At 31.2% G+C, this 19,375-nt stretch overlaps 2 protein-coding genes across 2 annotated transcripts; both read left to right on the top strand.

The window, feature by feature from the left end:
• Positions 1-4,869: 4,869 nt before the first annotated feature.
• Positions 4,870-9,206, top strand: LOC113861847 (protein IQ-DOMAIN 1-like). The gene is made up of 6 exons (XM_027494915.1): positions 4,870-5,077; positions 5,749-5,848; positions 5,930-6,262; positions 7,060-7,281; positions 7,401-7,520; positions 8,057-9,206. The coding sequence occupies exons 2-6, from the start codon at positions 5,774-5,776 to the stop codon at positions 8,720-8,722; spliced, it is 1,416 nt and encodes a 471-aa protein (XP_027350716.1). The 5' UTR covers positions 4,870-5,077; positions 5,749-5,773; the 3' UTR covers positions 8,723-9,206.
• Positions 9,207-14,529: 5,323 nt separating this feature from the next.
• LOC113861999 (interactor of constitutive active ROPs 2, chloroplastic) lies at positions 14,530-18,396 on the top strand. The gene is made up of 4 exons (XM_027495143.1): positions 14,530-14,575; positions 15,264-15,353; positions 16,264-16,447; positions 16,697-18,396. The coding sequence occupies exons 2-4, from the start codon at positions 15,334-15,336 to the stop codon at positions 18,362-18,364; spliced, it is 1,872 nt and encodes a 623-aa protein (XP_027350944.1). The 5' UTR covers positions 14,530-14,575; positions 15,264-15,333; the 3' UTR covers positions 18,365-18,396.
• The last annotated feature ends 979 nt before the right edge of the window (positions 18,397-19,375 follow it).

Below are 19,375 nucleotides of genomic sequence, written 5' to 3'. Positions count from 1 at the left end.
GAGATCATTTAGAAGCTTTCGTTCCCATAAAGCACTCACAATTTTAGATATTTGTATCTTAACCGAACAATACAACAAATATTCACACATGATTCTATTTAAAGAATTTTATATATTCTTGTATCTGATCCTATCCAAAAACTTTCAATAAACATATTTGATATATGAGTAATATCGATATATGTTCCAATTTCTGTATACAATTTATGCCAACTATTTATAAATAAATGTAACGAATATTATCAAAACAAAAATATGAATAGATATGAATTTAAAAAATATTTGCCTATATTTATTCAAGTTTAATTTTAATACAGAACAAGTATAATTTTTAATGATGTAATAATTTATAATTAAATGATAATATTAATAGCTTTACAGTGTAAATATAATTTAAATAGATTTTATTTTATTGTCATGCTTAGCTGATGAACGATTAATCAGCCTTGTCGACGACTATCATTACCGTTGAGGGGGAATGATTCAGTGTGGCAAGGAATAGTAGATGCTGGGCATGTATTGGGATGGTCATGTATTATACGCATAAATAGAAATAAATAAATTAAGTTGCCGAATAAAAAAGTATAAATAAAACGAACAAGAATTGAAATACGAGCGTAGCTTTCTTGTGGTCGTTCACGTGACTACATTTAGACCTTTAAATGCGATTCACGTGTTTAGCTTGAGGAGCGTAAAATTTATTATTATCATTATTTATTATTATTTCTGGTGTGTTACCTCATTCCGTGTGTTACCTCTAGTTTAGCAAAGAAAGTGTTTTTGAAAAAGAAAAAAAGACGCTTAAATTAGATAGTATTTTGATAAAGTAACGTCCCCATAATGTCATGGAAGTATATGAAGTTCTATGAACACAATAATCAATTACGAGATTGGTTAAGAGACAGCGCAAAAGAAAAGCATTTTCGGCTTAAGTCACGTTCTAAGAGACTCGACATGATGCGTGATGGCCCAATAGTGAGGTTAATAATGTAATAGACAATAAGACTAATATCAATCAAACAAGTTTAATTTTTATTGATTTTTTCACTTTCACCTTTTTATTTTACTTATTTGTAACACTTCATTTATATTAATTCATTCAAAGCTTTCATGCCTTCATATATCAGTTTCATTTGAATTCATCAACAAACTAAACCTCGTTTTAATCAAAGCACTTTTTAAAAAGCAACATACGAATCTATAATTGCGCAAATTACAATTTAAATTTTATGTTGTTAAATAATCACACTAAAATTGACTATCTACGTTTCTTTTAGCGTGGTATAGTAAATTTCAGAGTAAGGTTAGATTTATTTGTTTATATGGATCAATAAATTATTTGTTACACTAATGACATTGCTACAAAGGAGATCAATTAGCAGTGTTAATGTCTATATATTTTTATTTATTATTTTAATAGTTTAATTTTAGTATATTACGGAGATAATTATTTTTACACTTTCAGCCTTGTTAACAAGTTTGTTTATTAATTATTATAAAAAAGATTATTATTATTATGATAATTTATTCTTAAATAACAATGTAAACAAAAATTGCGCTGTGAGTATGTTTAAAATAAGTTTTTATTTAAAATTTTAAAATAATGTTAATTATTTTAAATTTTACTATATATGAAGAAACAATAAACGAGAGAGATGAATAAAAAATTAATAAAATATAAATAAGTTCAGTACAAACAAAATATTAATTATATACAAGCGAAGAATGAACAATAATACTCATATACTTGGACACTAATGTTTTAAAGACAAAAATGTATACTTTGTTATGAATTAATATAATTATTCAATAAATATACATCGTGTGCAGATATGAGATAATATGCGTATTTTAATAATAATTAAACTGCCATCCATATTCTTAAAAAATGTATATAAAATTGTTTAAGATGCACTTAAACCTACCTAATAAGCAAAAGATTGTAATTATTATATGTTATCTTTACAAACAGATATTAAATTTAAATATAATTACCATCAACCGTTCAAACTAAATTTTTAGGACAAAATGATTAATTAATATATATAGTTTGTTTAAATGAAAAGAATAAAAACATAAATAATGATGTATATTCTTGTTAGTTTAAAATTTTTTGAAAATTATTTTTTCTTTTTTTTTAATTCGAGTTTTGATTTTATTTTTCTAATTTTTTTTCTTCTCAACAAGGTTAAAAAAAAGAAAAAAGAAAAACTATAGTTTCCACTACAAACTTGGCTGTTCACGTCACATTTTCTCCCATTACATCATCGATCTGTCTATTTGTCAATTTTTCTGCAATTTTCTGAAATTTGGCTTTTCAATTATTTTAGCAATTATCTGCTTAGGAATTTATATGATGAATATGAGAGAAACAAAGGATTTCTATTGATTTGGCTCTAAGCGAATATGACAACTACTTAGTGGCGACATGAAGGTTGCTGCTGCTAAGCCACTAAGACAATCTAATTCAAATTTGCAAATAAAAAAAGGGTCCCAATTTCTGACCTACTCCAATAATAATATTGATTTATTGCAATAATGTTAGATGCAATTGCCTTCAAAGCCAGTGTTAGACGTGAGGCCACCGAATTTGGTCTCATTGATGCTCCTAGTCCTACCAATATTTATAAATATTTTAATTTAGTTTGCTTTTAGATAGTTGTTAATCTCTTTTGTTTCATATTATTTTATTAAAATGCGTCACTTTTGAAATTACAACGGGATTTGTATAATTAACTTGGATTTATTATGCCTAATACATTTACCTATAAAATTGACAAGAAAAAGGAAAAAAGATTACCGACGAAAGGTAAATAGTTTGAAGTGGTGATGAATGCTATCACGCTCCTAGTTATCATAAAATTGCATTTTCGGCATTTGTGTGTAAAACCTTCTTCTTACCGTAATTAAAATGAACTTGACTTTAGCTAAGCTCGATTAGCATAATACTTCTTTAATCAAATAAAACCGCTTCTCTGCATAAATATCTTTGAGACTTTATCCTATTCAAGAAATAGGAAAAGAATGGGCACAGACATTTTTAGTGTAAGTTGACAAAAAATATATACATTATTGGTGTACAATTTATGAATTTGTTTAATCATGTCGACAAAAAATTAATCACAATTAGTAAAAAAGCTATATTTTTTGTATTGGAAGGGCAAGAAATTGGGGAGTGGGAACATGAAAAAGCAAGAGCACCGTTTTTAATGTATACTTGAAATTATAGAGGTATAAATTGGTTAAATTAACCACTGAAATTTAAATTTTGTTTATCAAAAAGGAATATAAACATTTAAACTTTACATTTTTATTAAAATAAAAAATGAAGTTTGATTTTATTTTATTTTTTAGTTATAACTTGACTGCTTTTTTAAGCAAGTACCCAAAATTTCTTTCTTTCTTTCTTTCTTTATTATAGTCTTAAATAAAGATAATTTTATACAAATTACTGGTAAAAATTATTCTATCTTAATTTGTAATATTAAGTTCAAGTTTCAATAAATATATGTTATTGTTAAATTTTTATTACTTAATTTATAAATTGCTGCTTACAGTGTTCTTGTTAAAATCAAAATAAGTAATAATAAGTTTTTACATAAAATAAAAATGTATTAAATTTTTTAAGCTAAATCATACAACATACATAAGCTCGTAAATTATTTACAAACTTTTAATATAAAGTTTATAGAAATTTGGAATTTATTTATATTATTAAGTTTAAATAAAGTTTAGAATTTTTTATTTAATAAAATAAAATATTTTATATAAAAAATTAATTTTTATTTAATTTGAAATAAAATGAAAAAAAAGTGGATGAAAGAAACACAAAATTATATTTTCAACCCTGTCGTTAAAGAGAAGAAGCACAGGAAGAAATAAATTTTGTTAAAATAACAAATTTATCCATTTACCAGCTTACTTATCATTATATTAATAGAACATAATAAGTATTTAAAATAATTATATTTATTTTTTAATTAAAATAAATATGCTTTCTCTCTATTTTTCTTCATATATAAGAGAATAATTTATTTATTGACTTTCTCCTTTCTTAGTATTTTGTAATTTTTTTAATAGAGATACTCAAAATTTTTAAGAGAGTCAAATATAAAAACATTTTTCACAAATTATAATTTTATATTTTTATAATTAAAAAGGTATAATGGTTAAATTTTTTAAATAAAAAGTAATAAAAGATGAATTTCTGATGGTCATGTAAAAGTGTTAAACTCAACATTTTTTATTGGACTTAAATTTATCAATAATTAACTTTAAAAAAATGATTAAATATTAATAAAATCAGTTCAAGTTTTTAAAAAAATATTAAATTAGCATAAAATTTGGACAATGTTATTCGATTTGTTTAACTGACCATTCTCTAAAAATATATATATACTATGCCCTCTTTCAATTATGAAAAACGTTGATCTGTCTTTATTAACATTAATTAAATATTAAAATAATTGACTAACCACGGATGAAACCAAGTAACCGCTGTAGATGGTTAAATATTCAGTACAACTATGATTTGTTTTGACAGAAAATGAAGATAGATATGCCCGGAGAGGCTTCTTTCCAGCTTCAGAAAAAAGTTTCAGACATTAACCAATCATTTTTTTTAACATTAATTCTTAAACTTAATTTCAAGTATAGAAAACTATTAAAAATATTTTCTTTCTAAAAACACCTTATCCTTCTTAATTATACTTAAAATCAGCCTTAAAACTCACATTAACATGACCCATTAGGCACATGGTTAATTTGATTTTGATGTTTGAAGAGAACAAGGTAAAATAAAACAGGTGGGGCCCACAGTGACTAACCAAGTGGGAAGGGCATAATATTAGCAGAACCAGCTAGGATAGGATTGCTCATAGCTGGTCCTATAATTCAAACTCTCTTCTCTTTGCATTTGGCAAGATCTGATTCCCCTCTTCACAGGGAAACGGGAAATACAAATACAAATAAAGGTGCAGTTTGGTGCAAGTGTGACATTCAAGTTGCAATCTTTTTGTTCAGAGAGATAAAGGGTCAGAACAAGATATTTTAGATCTGTCACTTCGTTTCAGTTCAGGTACTCTCATTCTACATCTTTATTCCACCATCAATTTTAACTTCATCTTCCCCTTTTCTCTTTTCCCTGTTATGTTCTCCCAATCTCTTCTCTACTTTCTATGGTGAAAAAACCATGTAATTTCTACTTGACTAAATGTCTGGTCCACTTGAATCTGCATTCTCGCGTCTCAATTTGCTGTGTAAATGTAGATGGGGAGATCACTAGTTTTATTGTTTGATTCTATATTTTTAAGAAGAACGAGGTTTAGATTTTAGAAAGAAACATCTTGTTTGATTTCTGAGAATGTGATTTACTTTCATTTATGGGGTACCCGGAGAAAATTAATGCAGGATTAATAGACACCCAGGGATTATTAGGAATTTGAGTGACTTTTTTACCATAAACTGTTTTACTTCTATTTCTTTCCCGCTATGTTCATGATGAATTTATTTTGCTGAAGCTTCTTCTTGTTTTCCACTTTCTTTAAGTAATAATTATTATTATAATTGTACAAAGAGGCTAACACAATTTTTTAGCCTTTTTCCTTTTCAGTGTCAAATTTACTAGTCCCAATAATGACATTTAATAATACCATCAGATGCCATTGGATTTCCTGTTTAAAAATTTTATTTTGGTCATTGAGGTTTCAGATCTTCAAATTTTCCTTCTTTTTTTTTCCTGCTGTAAAGGATCAAATTAAGGAATGCCAAGAAAATGGGGAGGAAGGGAAATTGGTTTTCTACTGTAAGGAAAGCTCTCAGTCCTGATTCAAAGGAGAAGAAGGATCAGGTTTGACTAAATTTTATATTCAACTTATCTCAATTTTCTGGGATTTTTGATATAGTTTTATCAACTGGTTACTTTTGGCAGAAATCAAGTAAATCAAAGAAGAAATGGTTTGGGAAGCAAAAGTTGCAGACTGCACCCTCGTACTCAGAAACTGATAGAGCACCACCTCTTCCTCCACCTCCTCCACCAGAAGAAATTAAATTAACTGATATTGAAAATGAATACGGTCACAATCACGATCATGTTGTTGAAGTTGCAGCTGCCATGGATGTTGAGGAACCTGCTCCTGTTCCTGCCCCCTCTGTTCAGACAGCACCTGTTAGGGTTCAAGCTTCCACAATTGCTCGGTTTACCGGCAAACCAAAGGATGAAGTGGCAGCTATCAAGATTCAAACAGCTTTTCGGGGATACTTGGTATGTATCGCAATTTTTTACTTAAACCTATGTAAATTACTTTGTTAACCCTTTTTTTCCCACTCTCAGTCTATTTCACACTTCATTTAACTCAGCATTGAGTGAGAGTTGTTTTATTTTTTCAAAAAATCCTACAAAAAACTCCCTTTGCAAAAGTGATGATACAACTAATTCTATAATGTTATCAAGCAGAAAGGGTTTGTTAAAACTGAGCCATTAACTTGTTGTTTTGTTATCAAATCCCATTATATTCTAATTGAGCCTTATAAAGAACATATTTGTTTCGTTTAGTGCAATTCCACCTTTAATTCACATGGTTAGGAACCTTTAAAATCAACTATACTAAATGAATGCATTCTTCACCTTTTCTCAGTACCATTATAATGCTCATCAAAAGTTGGGTTGACATTTGACGTGGAAATATTTATGAGCAACAGTTCAGTCACCAATTTGACGTTTTGTATACGAAGGTGATTGTGTCTGTTTTCATAATAAATGGGTTAAATGCAAATACAGGGAATGAGTTAGTAGTTTAATTTTAATATTTTACTATAAACGAAAAACTTTAGTTATAAAAATAATGTAGCAATTTTTTGTTTATTAAAGGTTTTACTATAACAGCAGATCAAATTTTAACGGTTTAAATTTGAGTACATGCCAAAAGTTATATATCTTTACTGAATTTAGTCTTTATATGCAGAGTTGTGAAGCTGTCATTATCAAATAATAATTGCTGGAAAAGAAAATTTGTTATTTGAATTACCTTCCAAACCAAACTTTCATTTGAATTCATTCAGGCAAGAAGAGCATTGCGGGCTTTAAGAGGGCTGGTCAGGTTGAAATTATTGATGGAAGGGCCCATTGTAAAACGCCAAGCCACAAGTACCCTACGTTCTATGCAGACATTAGCTCGCTTGCAATCTCAGATTCGTTCCAGGAGGATCAGAATGTTGGAGGAGAATCAGGCTCTGCAGAGACAGCTCTTACAGAAGCATGCAAAAGAGCTTGAGAGCATGCGGGTCTGGAACTCATTTCCTAAATTTATTTTGAAATGCAATTCTCTTGACATTGAGCTTTGTTTATTTGACTTTTAACATGTTTTTGGAATGTTTTAACTTGTTTCACATTGTCGTAATAGATCGGAGAGGAATGGGATGACAGCCTACAATCAAAGGAACAAATCGAAGCCAAGTTACTAAGCAAGTATGAGGCTGCTATGAGAAGAGAAAGAGCACTGGCTTATGCATTCACTCATCAGGTTTTTCTAAGTTTCTCATGAATTTACATACGTGAGGAAATGGATGAAAAATTTAATATGAACTGGAAGATCTTTGGAAAAATATCACATTATAAACACTAAAAAATGAGAAATCAAGAATTCATGCTATATTGTTTTACATACTTTATTTGTTCTTTATATCTGGAAGCTGTTATTCTTTCCATCTGAAACTTAGTCCCCATAAATGCATGAATCCTTTTCTATCTTATCACTATATTCAAAGCCATATCTTCTGCTTAAACCTTGGCACTCCCCTTTCTTACTGCCACTGTGACTTTTTGCATAATCCAACGATATGTTAATGCCTTGTTAAGTTGTAACATGAGCTCTTCCTCAATTTTGTCGGTGGCAGTATTTATTTACTGAAATTAAGTAATGTATATTACGTGCTTAACACATTTTGAATGAATAGCGTGTCTGACTATGATATAGTTTACATTCACAAATACACAATTGTAAGTCCCTAGATTTTCAGAACAATTTCAGTTTTTGATATTTGAAACATTATGTGGCAGCAAAACTGGAAGAATTCATCAAGATCTATCAATCCAATGTTCATGGATCCAACCAATCCTACCTGGGGTTGGAGCTGGTTAGAACGATGGATGGCTGCTCGGCCTTGGGAGAGCCGTGGCCTAATGGATAAAGAGCCAAATGATCATTCATCCGTAAAAAGTTCAAGCCGCAACATTACTGTTGGAGAAATCAGCAAGTCATTTGCTCGTTTCCAGCTCAATTCTGAAAAGCATTCTCCAACAGCCAGCCAAAATCCTGGCTCACCAAGTTTTCAGTCCACTCCTTCCAAACCAGCTTCTGCAGTAGTTGCTAAGAAACTGAAGAAGGCAAGTCCAAGGGGCAGCTGGGTTATGGATGATGACTCCAAAAGCATGGTGAGTGTACAGTCAGACCGATTCCGGAGGCACTCAATTGCCGGGTCATCCGTGAGAGACGACGAGAGCCTTGCTAGCTCTCCATCTGTTCCAAGTTATATGGTGCCAACTCAATCTGCAAAAGCTAAGTCCAGGACACAAAGTCCATTAGCCACTGAAAATGGAAAAACAGAGAAAGGATCCTTTGGAACTGCAAAGAAGCGTCTTTCTTTCCCGGCTTCACCTGTCAAACCAAGGCGTCATTCAGGTCCGCCCAAGGTAGAAACTGTGGACAATGGTGTGGACAGTTGATCATATAACCAGAGTAAAAGGATGGAAAGGATTAAAGTAGGATTGAAAAATATCACTGAAGAAATAAAACAAAATTTTTATGTTGAGTGTTTCATTTATTTATTTATCCTATTTTTATGTGTATCCTAACGTTTCTTGGAGGTTTCTGATTTTGGGTGAAGATTGTTTTACTTACTATATTTATCAATTTGTATTTTTATTCACTTTCTCACCATTTGCTCTGAGGGGAAGAAATGTGGTTCTTGATGGTCAACTGACAAAAAGATAAACCAGCTGTCCGATTCCTTTTTATGCTTCCTCAATCAAGGACAAGTATGATTCTGGTCAAAGTTCCTCATTCTTGATTCTCAATTGTGATATAAATGTAAATTTAATTTCACTGTCTCAGCTCTTTGATGCTACTGTGTTTTGCTCTGAAAATTGAAATTAAAGACACTTGCATTAGTATATATTGTCATATATAAACTATATTCATATTTTGAACCCATATAAAAGAGGATCCTTAAACCAATAGTTCCTTGTAAACCTTGTGGGGATACCTTAACGGGGCTTTCTTTTTGGGTGCGGGTTGGGGATACATACTTATCAGTCGGTGGTTGAAGTGGGGACCTCAGCTCATATTAGGACTCTATGATGGAAGCTCCCAACTTGTATTTGCACTAACCCGAATTTCTCTAATACTCTCGATTTTCATGTTAACTTATTATTGGCAACTAAATTATAAATTTAAATTGTTTTATAAAAAATACGTTGTCTAGTTGTCGATTAGGATATGAATATGTCAACTAGTTTATCGAGGGCTTAGGTATCTGTAATATAACACATCATTTTTTTATAAAATTTATACCTTTTTTTTTTTCCAATGCAACCCGTTAAATGAACTCGTACTTTTTATCTGTTTTGATCAAACGGGCTCCACTGTCACTTTTGGTTAAGGAACTAATGCTAATAACCATTACTTGTATGCAATTGTCAATTCAACTTGCTTCAATCACGCAACTCAATGTTTTGCCGTTTCTTATTTATTAAAGTAGTTTAAAATGTTGTCATTGGAGATGTTCTCGACCTAACTAATATTAAGTTTATTTATCAAATATATTAAGGCTTTTAAAAAAGTTTTTTTTAGCCAAAAGATAAGCCAGGTTTTATATAACTGGAAAATAAACCTTTTAAAATTATTAAATTACTTTATTGAAGTAAATATGATTAATACAACAGTATCATTGTCATTATCATTATCATCAAATATAAAAATTTAGATTCGTTAATCTATTTAAAAGTAAAATCTTTAATCAATTTAAATAGCCTTGTTATAAAGTAAATTTTTATATACTTATTCAAGCCTAACCAAAATTTTTAAACAAACTTGGGTATAAATTCAAGAAAGAAAACATGCCAACTTAAAGTGAAATGTTACTCAACCAAACCTTTTTTCGCCCTCTATCGCCATGTACAAAATTCAGCATACATATTCATACAATGCAACAGCTTAAACAGTTACATATGTTGTATTTACAAATTTTCTATTCTATATATCAGGTACATAAGCTAAATGGTAAAAAAAAAAAGAATGTTTACTTAAAAAAAACGTTCATTATATCAACGATCGAAAAATCATTTATTATATCTAGAAACATAATAATTTTTTAACTTGTCAAGTCTTAACCAGTGTATTCCCAATAGCATGAGATAGAAAATTTGTTTTCCTTTCACATTAGTACAGTGCAAACATAATAATTCTATATATCGCTTATTGCGCTCATCAAATAACGAACCTTCCGAAGTTGGGCTATTTAAATCGTCGTCAGGCAAGTACCTTTCTGGTGTTATGTATACAAGTTTGCCTAGCCACATTTTTTGTCATAAGGTGTTTCTGGAACTTGTTTTCTTAGTACCAATCAGAGAGCCTCTGTGTTTATTTTAATCGTACTCTTTGGTTTTTTTACTTTGTTGCACTGTCCTGGCAACTCCATTATCATGTCCTAATATATAAACTTAAACTATTAATAAAATAATAAATTTATATTGTTATATATATATATATATATAAACCTAGTTTAAGAGTTTCTGACAATCATCCAAGCATGCACTTAGACTTGGGCTTGACCTTTAGGAGCTAACGAGTAATCCTCTTCCGGAGCCTGTTTGGGGAAGGAAAAAAGGAGTGGGAATGGACTAAAGCGGTAACTAGCTTATAGAGTTGTCTTTGGAACGAATACGGTAACATACGATATGACAGATAAGGTTTGTTTTATTGGGGTTTGGGAAGAACATAGGGTCCAGATATGGCCACGTTGGAAGGACAGTCCGTGATGAAACAAACGACAGCGAACGATTTGATCGGCGCGTGTCTGAGTTGAGTGAGGAATTGTTTGTTTACGTGGAGTTGTCGGTCGCAGTGTCAGAGACCGCCTGCATCGCATGTGACTGCCCTTCGGATCTTTCCTTTTTCTAAAAAAAAATTCAAATAAATTTAATGTTGTTTTCTAAATCTTTTAAGATTACCGAATAATTCCATTCCAATTTATTCGAATTAAGTTGGCATGATGGTTATAGAAAATTAAATCGAATTAAAATCAATGAGGTCAGCTAGATAGAAGAAAAGCAATTTAAATATACTTGTTTAAATCCAGTGGTTTAGTAGCCCCAGTTGTTTCAAGTCTATATAGGGTGGACGAAGGTTTTTTTTTTTAATGTAATGGTTAAGGAGGAGATAGAATCAACAAGGGGTTCACTTTATTTTTCATCTTGCCTTTTTTTTTAAATGTTGAGTTGTAATTTTTGAAGTAGTTATGTCTAAGTATTAGCTTCTCTGGGTTTGTGCTCAATAAAGAATTACTCCAACCCAAATTGCCTCTTTTAGAGAACATTTGCCGAAGACAAATTAAGATTGTGATAATGATGATACACCCCTATCGCATGTACATATATAGGCTATCTAAGTCACTAACTGACACTTGAATGTGAAAATCATCAAAATCATGAGCAACATGAATAATTTCCATGTTGATTCCGTTGTAAACAAATCAAATGGCGAAAGGCTTGAATTTAACCTAATGAAAGCATCAACTTTCCTTTTTACGCTTTCATTTTATTGTGAAAGACACATAACAGACTACCCATCAGATCAGTATATAAAGATTAAAGATGATTTTATTTTTAAGGAAATATTTTTAATTTATGTATATACTTATATAAATATCACCATTTTTATTTCATTGAATTTTTTTTGTAAAGGACATAATAGACAATGTGAAGGTTTTGTAAGGACCTGTGAATTGATCAAACCTTTGGAAGGCCATGATTGATTAGTCAAAGCCATGGTTTAGAAAGTACATTTTGTGACAATTTGAGTGTGTTGTTCCTCCTCGTCCTTCCATACTGGATGCAGCACGTGCTTCAAACTTGACTTTATCGCAAGATCCATGCTATTTGTTAATCTTATGATCCAATGAACAAAAGTTGTTTGCATTGACCCGCTTATGAATGCAGTCAATGCAAATCTTCGAGGGAATTTTGATTCCTTTTGTATGGATCTATTATATATATTCTTCTTCAAATTAAAGCAGATAAATACTTTCAGACTCTAAATAGAAAAAATAAATATTTAACGAATTTAAAAATTTACTCTTAATTTAAATTATTTATTTAATTTATATTTAACGAATTATAATTTATTATTTTATTAATTATTAAATATAAATTATATAAATAAATTTGATATAATATAAAAAATTTTAAACTTACACTTTTAAGATTAATTCTTTTTGATTAATGTAATGTTATTACTTCTTATATTATTCTGGCTATATGTTGCAATAATTGTTGTTTCTTTATTGTTCATCCATTTTCTCTCTTTTCAACTCTTAAATAAATATCGCCTTTCAGTCAAATCTTTGTGGTTTATTTTTTCATTTCTAAGTTTCTAAGTTTGTCTCTAAACTTGTGTTTATCACTTTGCTTTAGACCTCCCTGATGATCCCCCATATACTGGGCCTCAGATAATATTTTTTTAACCGACATTAAATTAATGAACCATTATTATTTTTAAATTTGTTTATGTTGACTGTGATAACACATATACTGCGTAATCACTTCATCAAATATTAAAAAAAATGTTTTTGTAACTCCCAACAACTGTTAATAATAGCATTTTTATTAAAAATAAAGTAATAATAACATTTTTATATTTTTTTATTGTAATAAAAATTGTTTTGCTTAATATTTTCACTTGTAATTTTTTAATGTTAGTCTTGAAAATTAAGATTATATATATATATATATATTCTTTAAATACACCATTATCTTATAAATTTATGAGAATTTGATTATAGTCTTGTAAAAAACTTGGTTTTGCAATATAAAAAAGAGAAAAGTGAAATAAACTTTAATAATATATGATAATTTTATTTGAAAAGGGAAAAATTCGTAATAATTTAGACAGAGATTCCAGTAAGGTTTAAGTTTAAGGTTAAGTGACTAAAAGTAAAAACTTTTATTAAAAATTTATATTTATTACATAAAAATTTAGTTTAACATATTATTATTATTATGGATATTCACCAAAATTGATAAAGATTAGATAAGAATCAGAAAAAAAGAGAGAGGATTGAACACTTTTTTTAACATCATATTATTATTATTATTATTATTAAATTAAATAAACTCATACGAGATATACATAAATCAACGTTATTAAATATTATTATTTTGATTTTGTAAGACACAGGATGCAATTTTTTGTACTTATTTAAAATTAAATCTTATTAAACAGTAATTTAAAGATATTAATTAAATAATTAACAAATATTTTTATATTTTAATAAAAATATGTTGGAATTCTTTAAAAATTAGGACACTAAATATACTTATCTTAATTTTTTTATATTTTTAATATCCTTTATTTATTAATAAAATTTACTATTTTAATTATGCACTTAAAGACACACAACATTTCAATAAATGTGATTAAAAAATTAAAAATAATAAAAACACTTGCAAAGTTGCTTTAAAACACAGGTTAAAAAAATAGTAAATGAAAACATTGCTTTAAAACACATGCAAAGTTGTCACTCTTGTAGCAGTAACGTTGTTTGTGTCTATGGGGGTGCACAGGTCCCATGAAAACTGAAGCGTAAAGAAGCGCGTGGAGGTGAAGGAGCGTTGTCATTAATGATGTTTTGGTTTGAAACGTAGTTTTGGTGTTAGCTGCTGCTTTCGCCAATCACCACTGACACAGAAAATACAATGACACACACACAACACACAAACTCGGGAAATGAGCACATAACCCAACTCAACTCTACTCAACCCAACCCAACAACCTCCTTCCAAAGCCAAAACAACGCTAGGGTTTTCTTCTCTTCAAACTTCACACTCTTACATTGGCTTTTGAACATTCCGGCGAGAGTAAGCTGAACTCCCCATATCCCCTCTTTAGTGTACTATACCCTGTTTCATCAACTGTTGCTACTTCACAATCGCGTTGTTTCTTCTTTTCCTCTCTCTCTCTCTCTCTTCCCATTCTCCACTTTGCAGTGTTTTTTGTAAACAAAATTTGTTTTTTTTTTTCTTAGGTATTTTAGTTTTTCACTCCCTTTTTAGTACACTTTGTTTTACTGGTTGGTTTATGTTTGTTTTATTTATCATCCTTTATTTAACTTTCTGAATAACAACACCTGTCACTTACAACTGTTTTTTTTAAGCCAACCTCGTGGTATTTGAAGGCCCCATTCTTTGGGCATTGGCAATCTACTAAGGCTTAGTTTTTGTTGGTTTTTGTTAGTTGTTTCATGTTTAAAGATTATTGGTTCTGTTTCTGTGAAACACAACATGTAGTTTGTTTTTACTGAGGTAGGTAGGAGCTGGGTCTGCTCATGCTATTTGTGCGTTTATGTTGCTGTTTGATGTTTGGTTTGAGAATGCATGTTGTGTAGATCTGGGTTTTTGTCGGTCAACTTTGTGTCTTTTCTGCTATGTTCCAAACTGGAGTTTCACTCAAATCAAAAGAAAAAAGACCCATAAACTCTGTTTCTGCTTTTGAAAAGTTTTGCTAGGAATATGGAAATTCCCTACCAGCAACAAGGCTTCTAGGTTACGTTGGAGAAGGGGAGCAAAAATAAAGAAAAGAAAAGAAATTTTCTTTCTGAAATTGGTGAAACGTGAAAGAGTTTTGAAACTATGGTTGTCTGCGTGGTCTGTGCCCTAATCATTTTTAATTACGGAGTTTAATTCTAGTGGAAGTGAGGAATGAAATTGGAAAAGTTGAAGCCTAAAGGTAGTTTATTCTGTTAATGGTTTTTCTTTAAAGAATATTGGTGCAAGGTTCTATTTGTTTATTATTTGTACTTTAGATTTGGTAGGTGGTAGTGGAGTTAGTTTACTTGGAGTTTCTTTGAAGGGATTATATGCTGTTTGTTTGTTAGATTTTTTCTGTTAAATGATGTTCCGTGGTGGTCATATCCTGGGAACTATTTCATTTTGTCATATTATAAATCAAATTCTTTTTCGTCTTTATTTCTTACTCAGTTTCCTGTTGCAGGAATAGTGGGTCAGGGACTTTAAAGACGAGGTCTTTTTGTTTTCCTTTCTATCACTTGAGAGATTAAAATATGCAGACACCAAAAGCAAGGTAAGATTGTAATTATCTGCTAAATTTCCTGCTTTCCATTCCGTTTTTTATGCCATCTTATGACAGAGTTGTGTTATCATTGTATCATTATTTCTGGGGTCTAAACTAGGGATGAATGACCTCTTTATTTAATTAGATTTGGATGTACAAACTATGGATTACTCGTTTTCAAAAAGAAACATGAAAATATAATTATGGATGCATTTATTTAATTGTAGTTGTTTAGTAAACTCTGAAACCATCAATTGCATATGTTTGTTAAGAGTAGTTTGTAAAAAATAAAACAATAGTTCTCTGTTGCTTGGTGGAAAAAGAATTCCTTTAAATGAACTTCTCCCAAATCTTACTGTGCTTGAGGCAATCTTCTATAACTCTACGTCGTTGCGTGATTAAATATGCCTAAGTTTCACTGTAACTTATTTAAATCAAAATGTAATATTGTCTGGCTTGGATGACATCAAGAACTTATAGCTTCAGGATGCCTTTACATTAAGGTATCAGTATACAATAAATCTAACAAAGCTCTGTTTTTATTTTTGTGCTGCAAATATATCATTCTTGTCATTTAGTAATTCTCACTTGGTCATAATCATTTAGTCATTTGGCCTCAAGACTTTTATTCTTTCATCTTGATTGGGTAGAACCAACTTCATGACATATTTGCTATTATTGTAGCATATGGTATTCATGTGGAGAAAATAGTTAAATCTGAACTTGTTGCTGGTTATCCTCAAAAAGGCAACACCTGTTTGAATGGAGGTGTTTGAACAGTGTTGCATATCTTCATCCAATTGATTATTTCTCATCACTCAACCACTGCAATGTGCTATCTTATGATACTTTTTGATCCACAGTCTCCGCTTACATTGATTTGTGCATCTTAATTTGACTTATGGCTTACTGTATGCAGAACTGGTACTTCGGAAGTGCCACAAAGGAAATCTCCTTCAACTCCTCGAACTGCTCGCCAGTTGAAGACTCCAAACTCTGATTCTGACTCGGTCTCCTCTTCTCCAAACCCTGCGAAAAAGGCTCCAAAAGATAGGAGCCCAAAGGTCATTGAACGCAGGTCACCACAAAGTCCAATACCTGAGGTATTTGAAGTTAGCTCATGTCTAGATCTGATTTACCCTACCTTGATTAGAATTTTCTGAGGGAGCTACCATGGCTAGTGGCAATCTCTTAGATGTTAGATACTAATTGTCTTATGGTTCTTGTTATTTAAGTTCTTCATTATTCAATGTTTGTATATATGAAATCTGAAGTATTATATTGTTGATAGTTTTTAATTTTAATATTTTATTATTCAAACTATAATTTCTCTCTTTATCATCTGGCTCTAGAAGAAGCGACCCAGTAAGGTCCAGGAATTGGAATCTCAGATTAGTCGTCTTCAAGAAGATCTGAAGCATGCTAAGGATCAACTTAACTCATCTGAGTCATGGAAGAGAAAAGCTCAGCAGGAGGCTGAAGAGGCAAAGAAGGAGCTTTTAACCATGTCAAAAGAGCTGGAGGAATCCCATCAACAGCTTTTGGACCTTTCTGCTTCTGAAGAAGCACGGCTTCAAGAGCTCCGCAAAATTTCTCAAGACCGAGATCGCGCGTGGCAATCTGAACTAGAGGCTGTCCAGAAGCAGCACACAATGGATTCAGCTGCTTTGATATCTGCTATGAATGAAATACAGAAATTGAAAATTCAACTTGAAAGATTATGCGAGTCTGGAGCTTCTCAGACTAACAATGCAGTATCAGCTCATGCTGAGGTTCAGGAATTGAAGATGGAGCTCGATAAAACTCTCTCTATGGTAGAAAAGCTAAAAAATGATGTAAGTGATTGCAAAGAATCTGAATCCAGGGCCTTGGAAGTAGTTGGTAAAATGCAAATGCAATTGGAAGCAGCCAATCAAACTGTGGAAACTCTTCGGTCAGATAGCATAAAAGCCACAGAAGCCTACAAATCTTTAGCTTTAGAGTTGGAGCAATCAAGAACTAAAGCAAAATCATTGGAGGGACTCGTGAGTCAACTTCAGGCTGATTTGCTTAGCAGCACAAACAAAAGCACATCAGATCCAACCAATGAAAATGGATTTTCTCAGGAAAATGGAGAGAATGAGGAAGTAAACCAGCTCAAAGCTGAGCTTATCTCTGCAAAAACTGAAGTGGGACAGTTGAAGTCTGCATTGGATATGGCTGAGGTAAGATACCAAGAAGAGTATATCCAGAGCACGTTGCAAATTAGAAGCGCTTTTGAACAACTGGAACATACAAAATCCGAATCTGGCCAGAGAGAGGTTGAATTATGTGAGGAATTAAGGAAAGCTAAAGCCGAGACTGAAGAGCTAAGAGCAAGCCTTACGAACAAGGAAGCACAGTTGGTGAGCATGTCAGAAGAGAACAAGGAACTCAATTCCGGGATTAAGGAAAACCAATCTACTAATAGGGAATCTGAACTCACGATAGAGCTCAAAAAATTGGATGCTGACATTGCAGACTTGAAGGCAAAGTTATCCGATAGAGAGGTAGAGATGCAAAATATAACAGCAGAAAACAGTATGCTCAAGATGGAAATAAAGGAAGAGTTGGAGAAGAATAAAATCACCAAGGAGGCTGCTGCTTCAGCCGAAGCAGCAAGGGCCGCAGAGCAAGAGGCTTTGACTAAACTGGGCTACGCCACAGAAGAAGCCGACAAAAGTAACAAAAGAGTGGCCCGGGTGACGGAGCAATTAGATGCTGCTCAGGCTGCAAATTCTGAGTTGGAGGCTGAATTAAGGAGATTGAAAGTTCAGTCAGATCAGTGGAGAAAAGCAGCTGAAGCAGCTGCCTCTATACTTTCCACAGGAAACAATGGAAAATTTGTAGAGAGAAGTGGCTCACTTGACAATAGCTTCAATTCTATTAGTGGCAAGATGAATTCGCCTTATTTAGGAGAGACAGATGATGAGTCACCAAAGAAGAAAAATACAAACATGTTGAAGAAGATTGGAGTGTTATGGAGGAAGAACCACCATTAAGTAGATGTGTCACAGTTATTGGTATCATTGCATTCTCGTTACTGTGTTGGTTAAATGATTTTCTTAATATGTTGTTTCGTTGTACCTTTTTTTAGGCTATGTCGGTGTTTTATCAACTTTCTTTAGTCATGACCATTTAAGCAGTTCCTAAGGAAATATGCGATAGACTCGTGACAGATATTGCGTAGTATTGTAGATAAATTGAACCTGCTGAAATGGAGCAGCTTATTAATGTTGCAGAGAATGTTCACAACTGCATTTGTTTCTATGAATCAAGACTATTTTATTTTCATCACACTCTTAGCAACTAGAGAGATTATTATGGATGAAAATACTTTCCCTTGGTGGGGCTACTTGCCATGATGAATTTAATGTTGATAGCGTTCTTTTTTTGGAGCCAAATGAGAGGGTTGAATTTTTCATTTTGAGGAAATGTTATTCTTTATTCGAGTTTTTCAAAATAAATTTTTTATTATCATGTAAATTTAAAATAAATATCTGTTGTACTTTTCTTCTCAGATGATCGTGTATCTTGCTTAATTTTTTATATATGCCTCTCCATAATAATATCAAGATGATTTATTTTTTTTTAAATGGGATTTTTATTTTTAATCGATACTCAAAATTTTCAACCAACGTTATCATTAAAAAAGCATTTGCAAATCACTATCAAAATAACCTACAATTAATCTGTAAAGTTTAATTGCTTATTTTTATCATCAAAAATCATTTGTTCTCATCTAATCCATTTTTGAAAGGTTTTAATTGTATTTATGAATTAACGTACAATAAATATGATACTCGTTAATTAAGTTACCCAGTGATATTTTTTTGGGCAGACCAAGTATAATATCAATGGGTCACCATGTTGATACAAGGCCCAACGAGCTTCAATAATATTGATACGAAACTGAAAGGCATGTTCAGTCCAAAAATAAAATAGTCCAAAGGCACGTTGACAAAAAAAACCCAAAGGCACTGTAAACAAAAAGGAATAAAAAAATAGAGGTG

The sequence above is a fragment of the Abrus precatorius genome, unplaced genomic scaffold (assembly GCF_003935025.1).
Source record: "Abrus precatorius isolate BTA unplaced genomic scaffold, Abrus_2018 Scaffold3, whole genome shotgun sequence".
NCBI classification, from domain to species: Eukaryota; Viridiplantae; Streptophyta; class Magnoliopsida; order Fabales; family Fabaceae; genus Abrus; species Abrus precatorius.
Note: the sequence above shows the minus strand (reverse complement) of the source record. Positions and strands in the feature narration are given on the sequence as shown.

Coding starts and splice junctions, on each gene's coding strand:
- LOC113861999 (XM_027495143.1), top strand. CDS start 15,334: ATGCAGACACCAAAAGCAAG. Junction 15,354..16,263: donor ATGCAGACACCAAAAGCAAG/GTAAGATTGTAA, acceptor TACTGTATGCAG/AACTGGTACTTCGGAAGTGC. Junction 16,448..16,696: donor CACAAAGTCCAATACCTGAG/GTATTTGAAGTT, acceptor ATCTGGCTCTAG/AAGAAGCGACCCAGTAAGGT.
- LOC113861847 (XM_027494915.1), top strand. CDS start 5,774: ATGGGGAGGAAGGGAAATTGGTTTTCTACTGTAAGGAAAGCTCTCAGT. Junction 5,849..5,929: donor CAAAGGAGAAGAAGGATCAG/GTTTGACTAAAT, acceptor TACTTTTGGCAG/AAATCAAGTAAATCAAAGAA. Junction 7,521..8,056: donor CTTATGCATTCACTCATCAG/GTTTTTCTAAGT, acceptor ATTATGTGGCAG/CAAAACTGGAAGAATTCATC.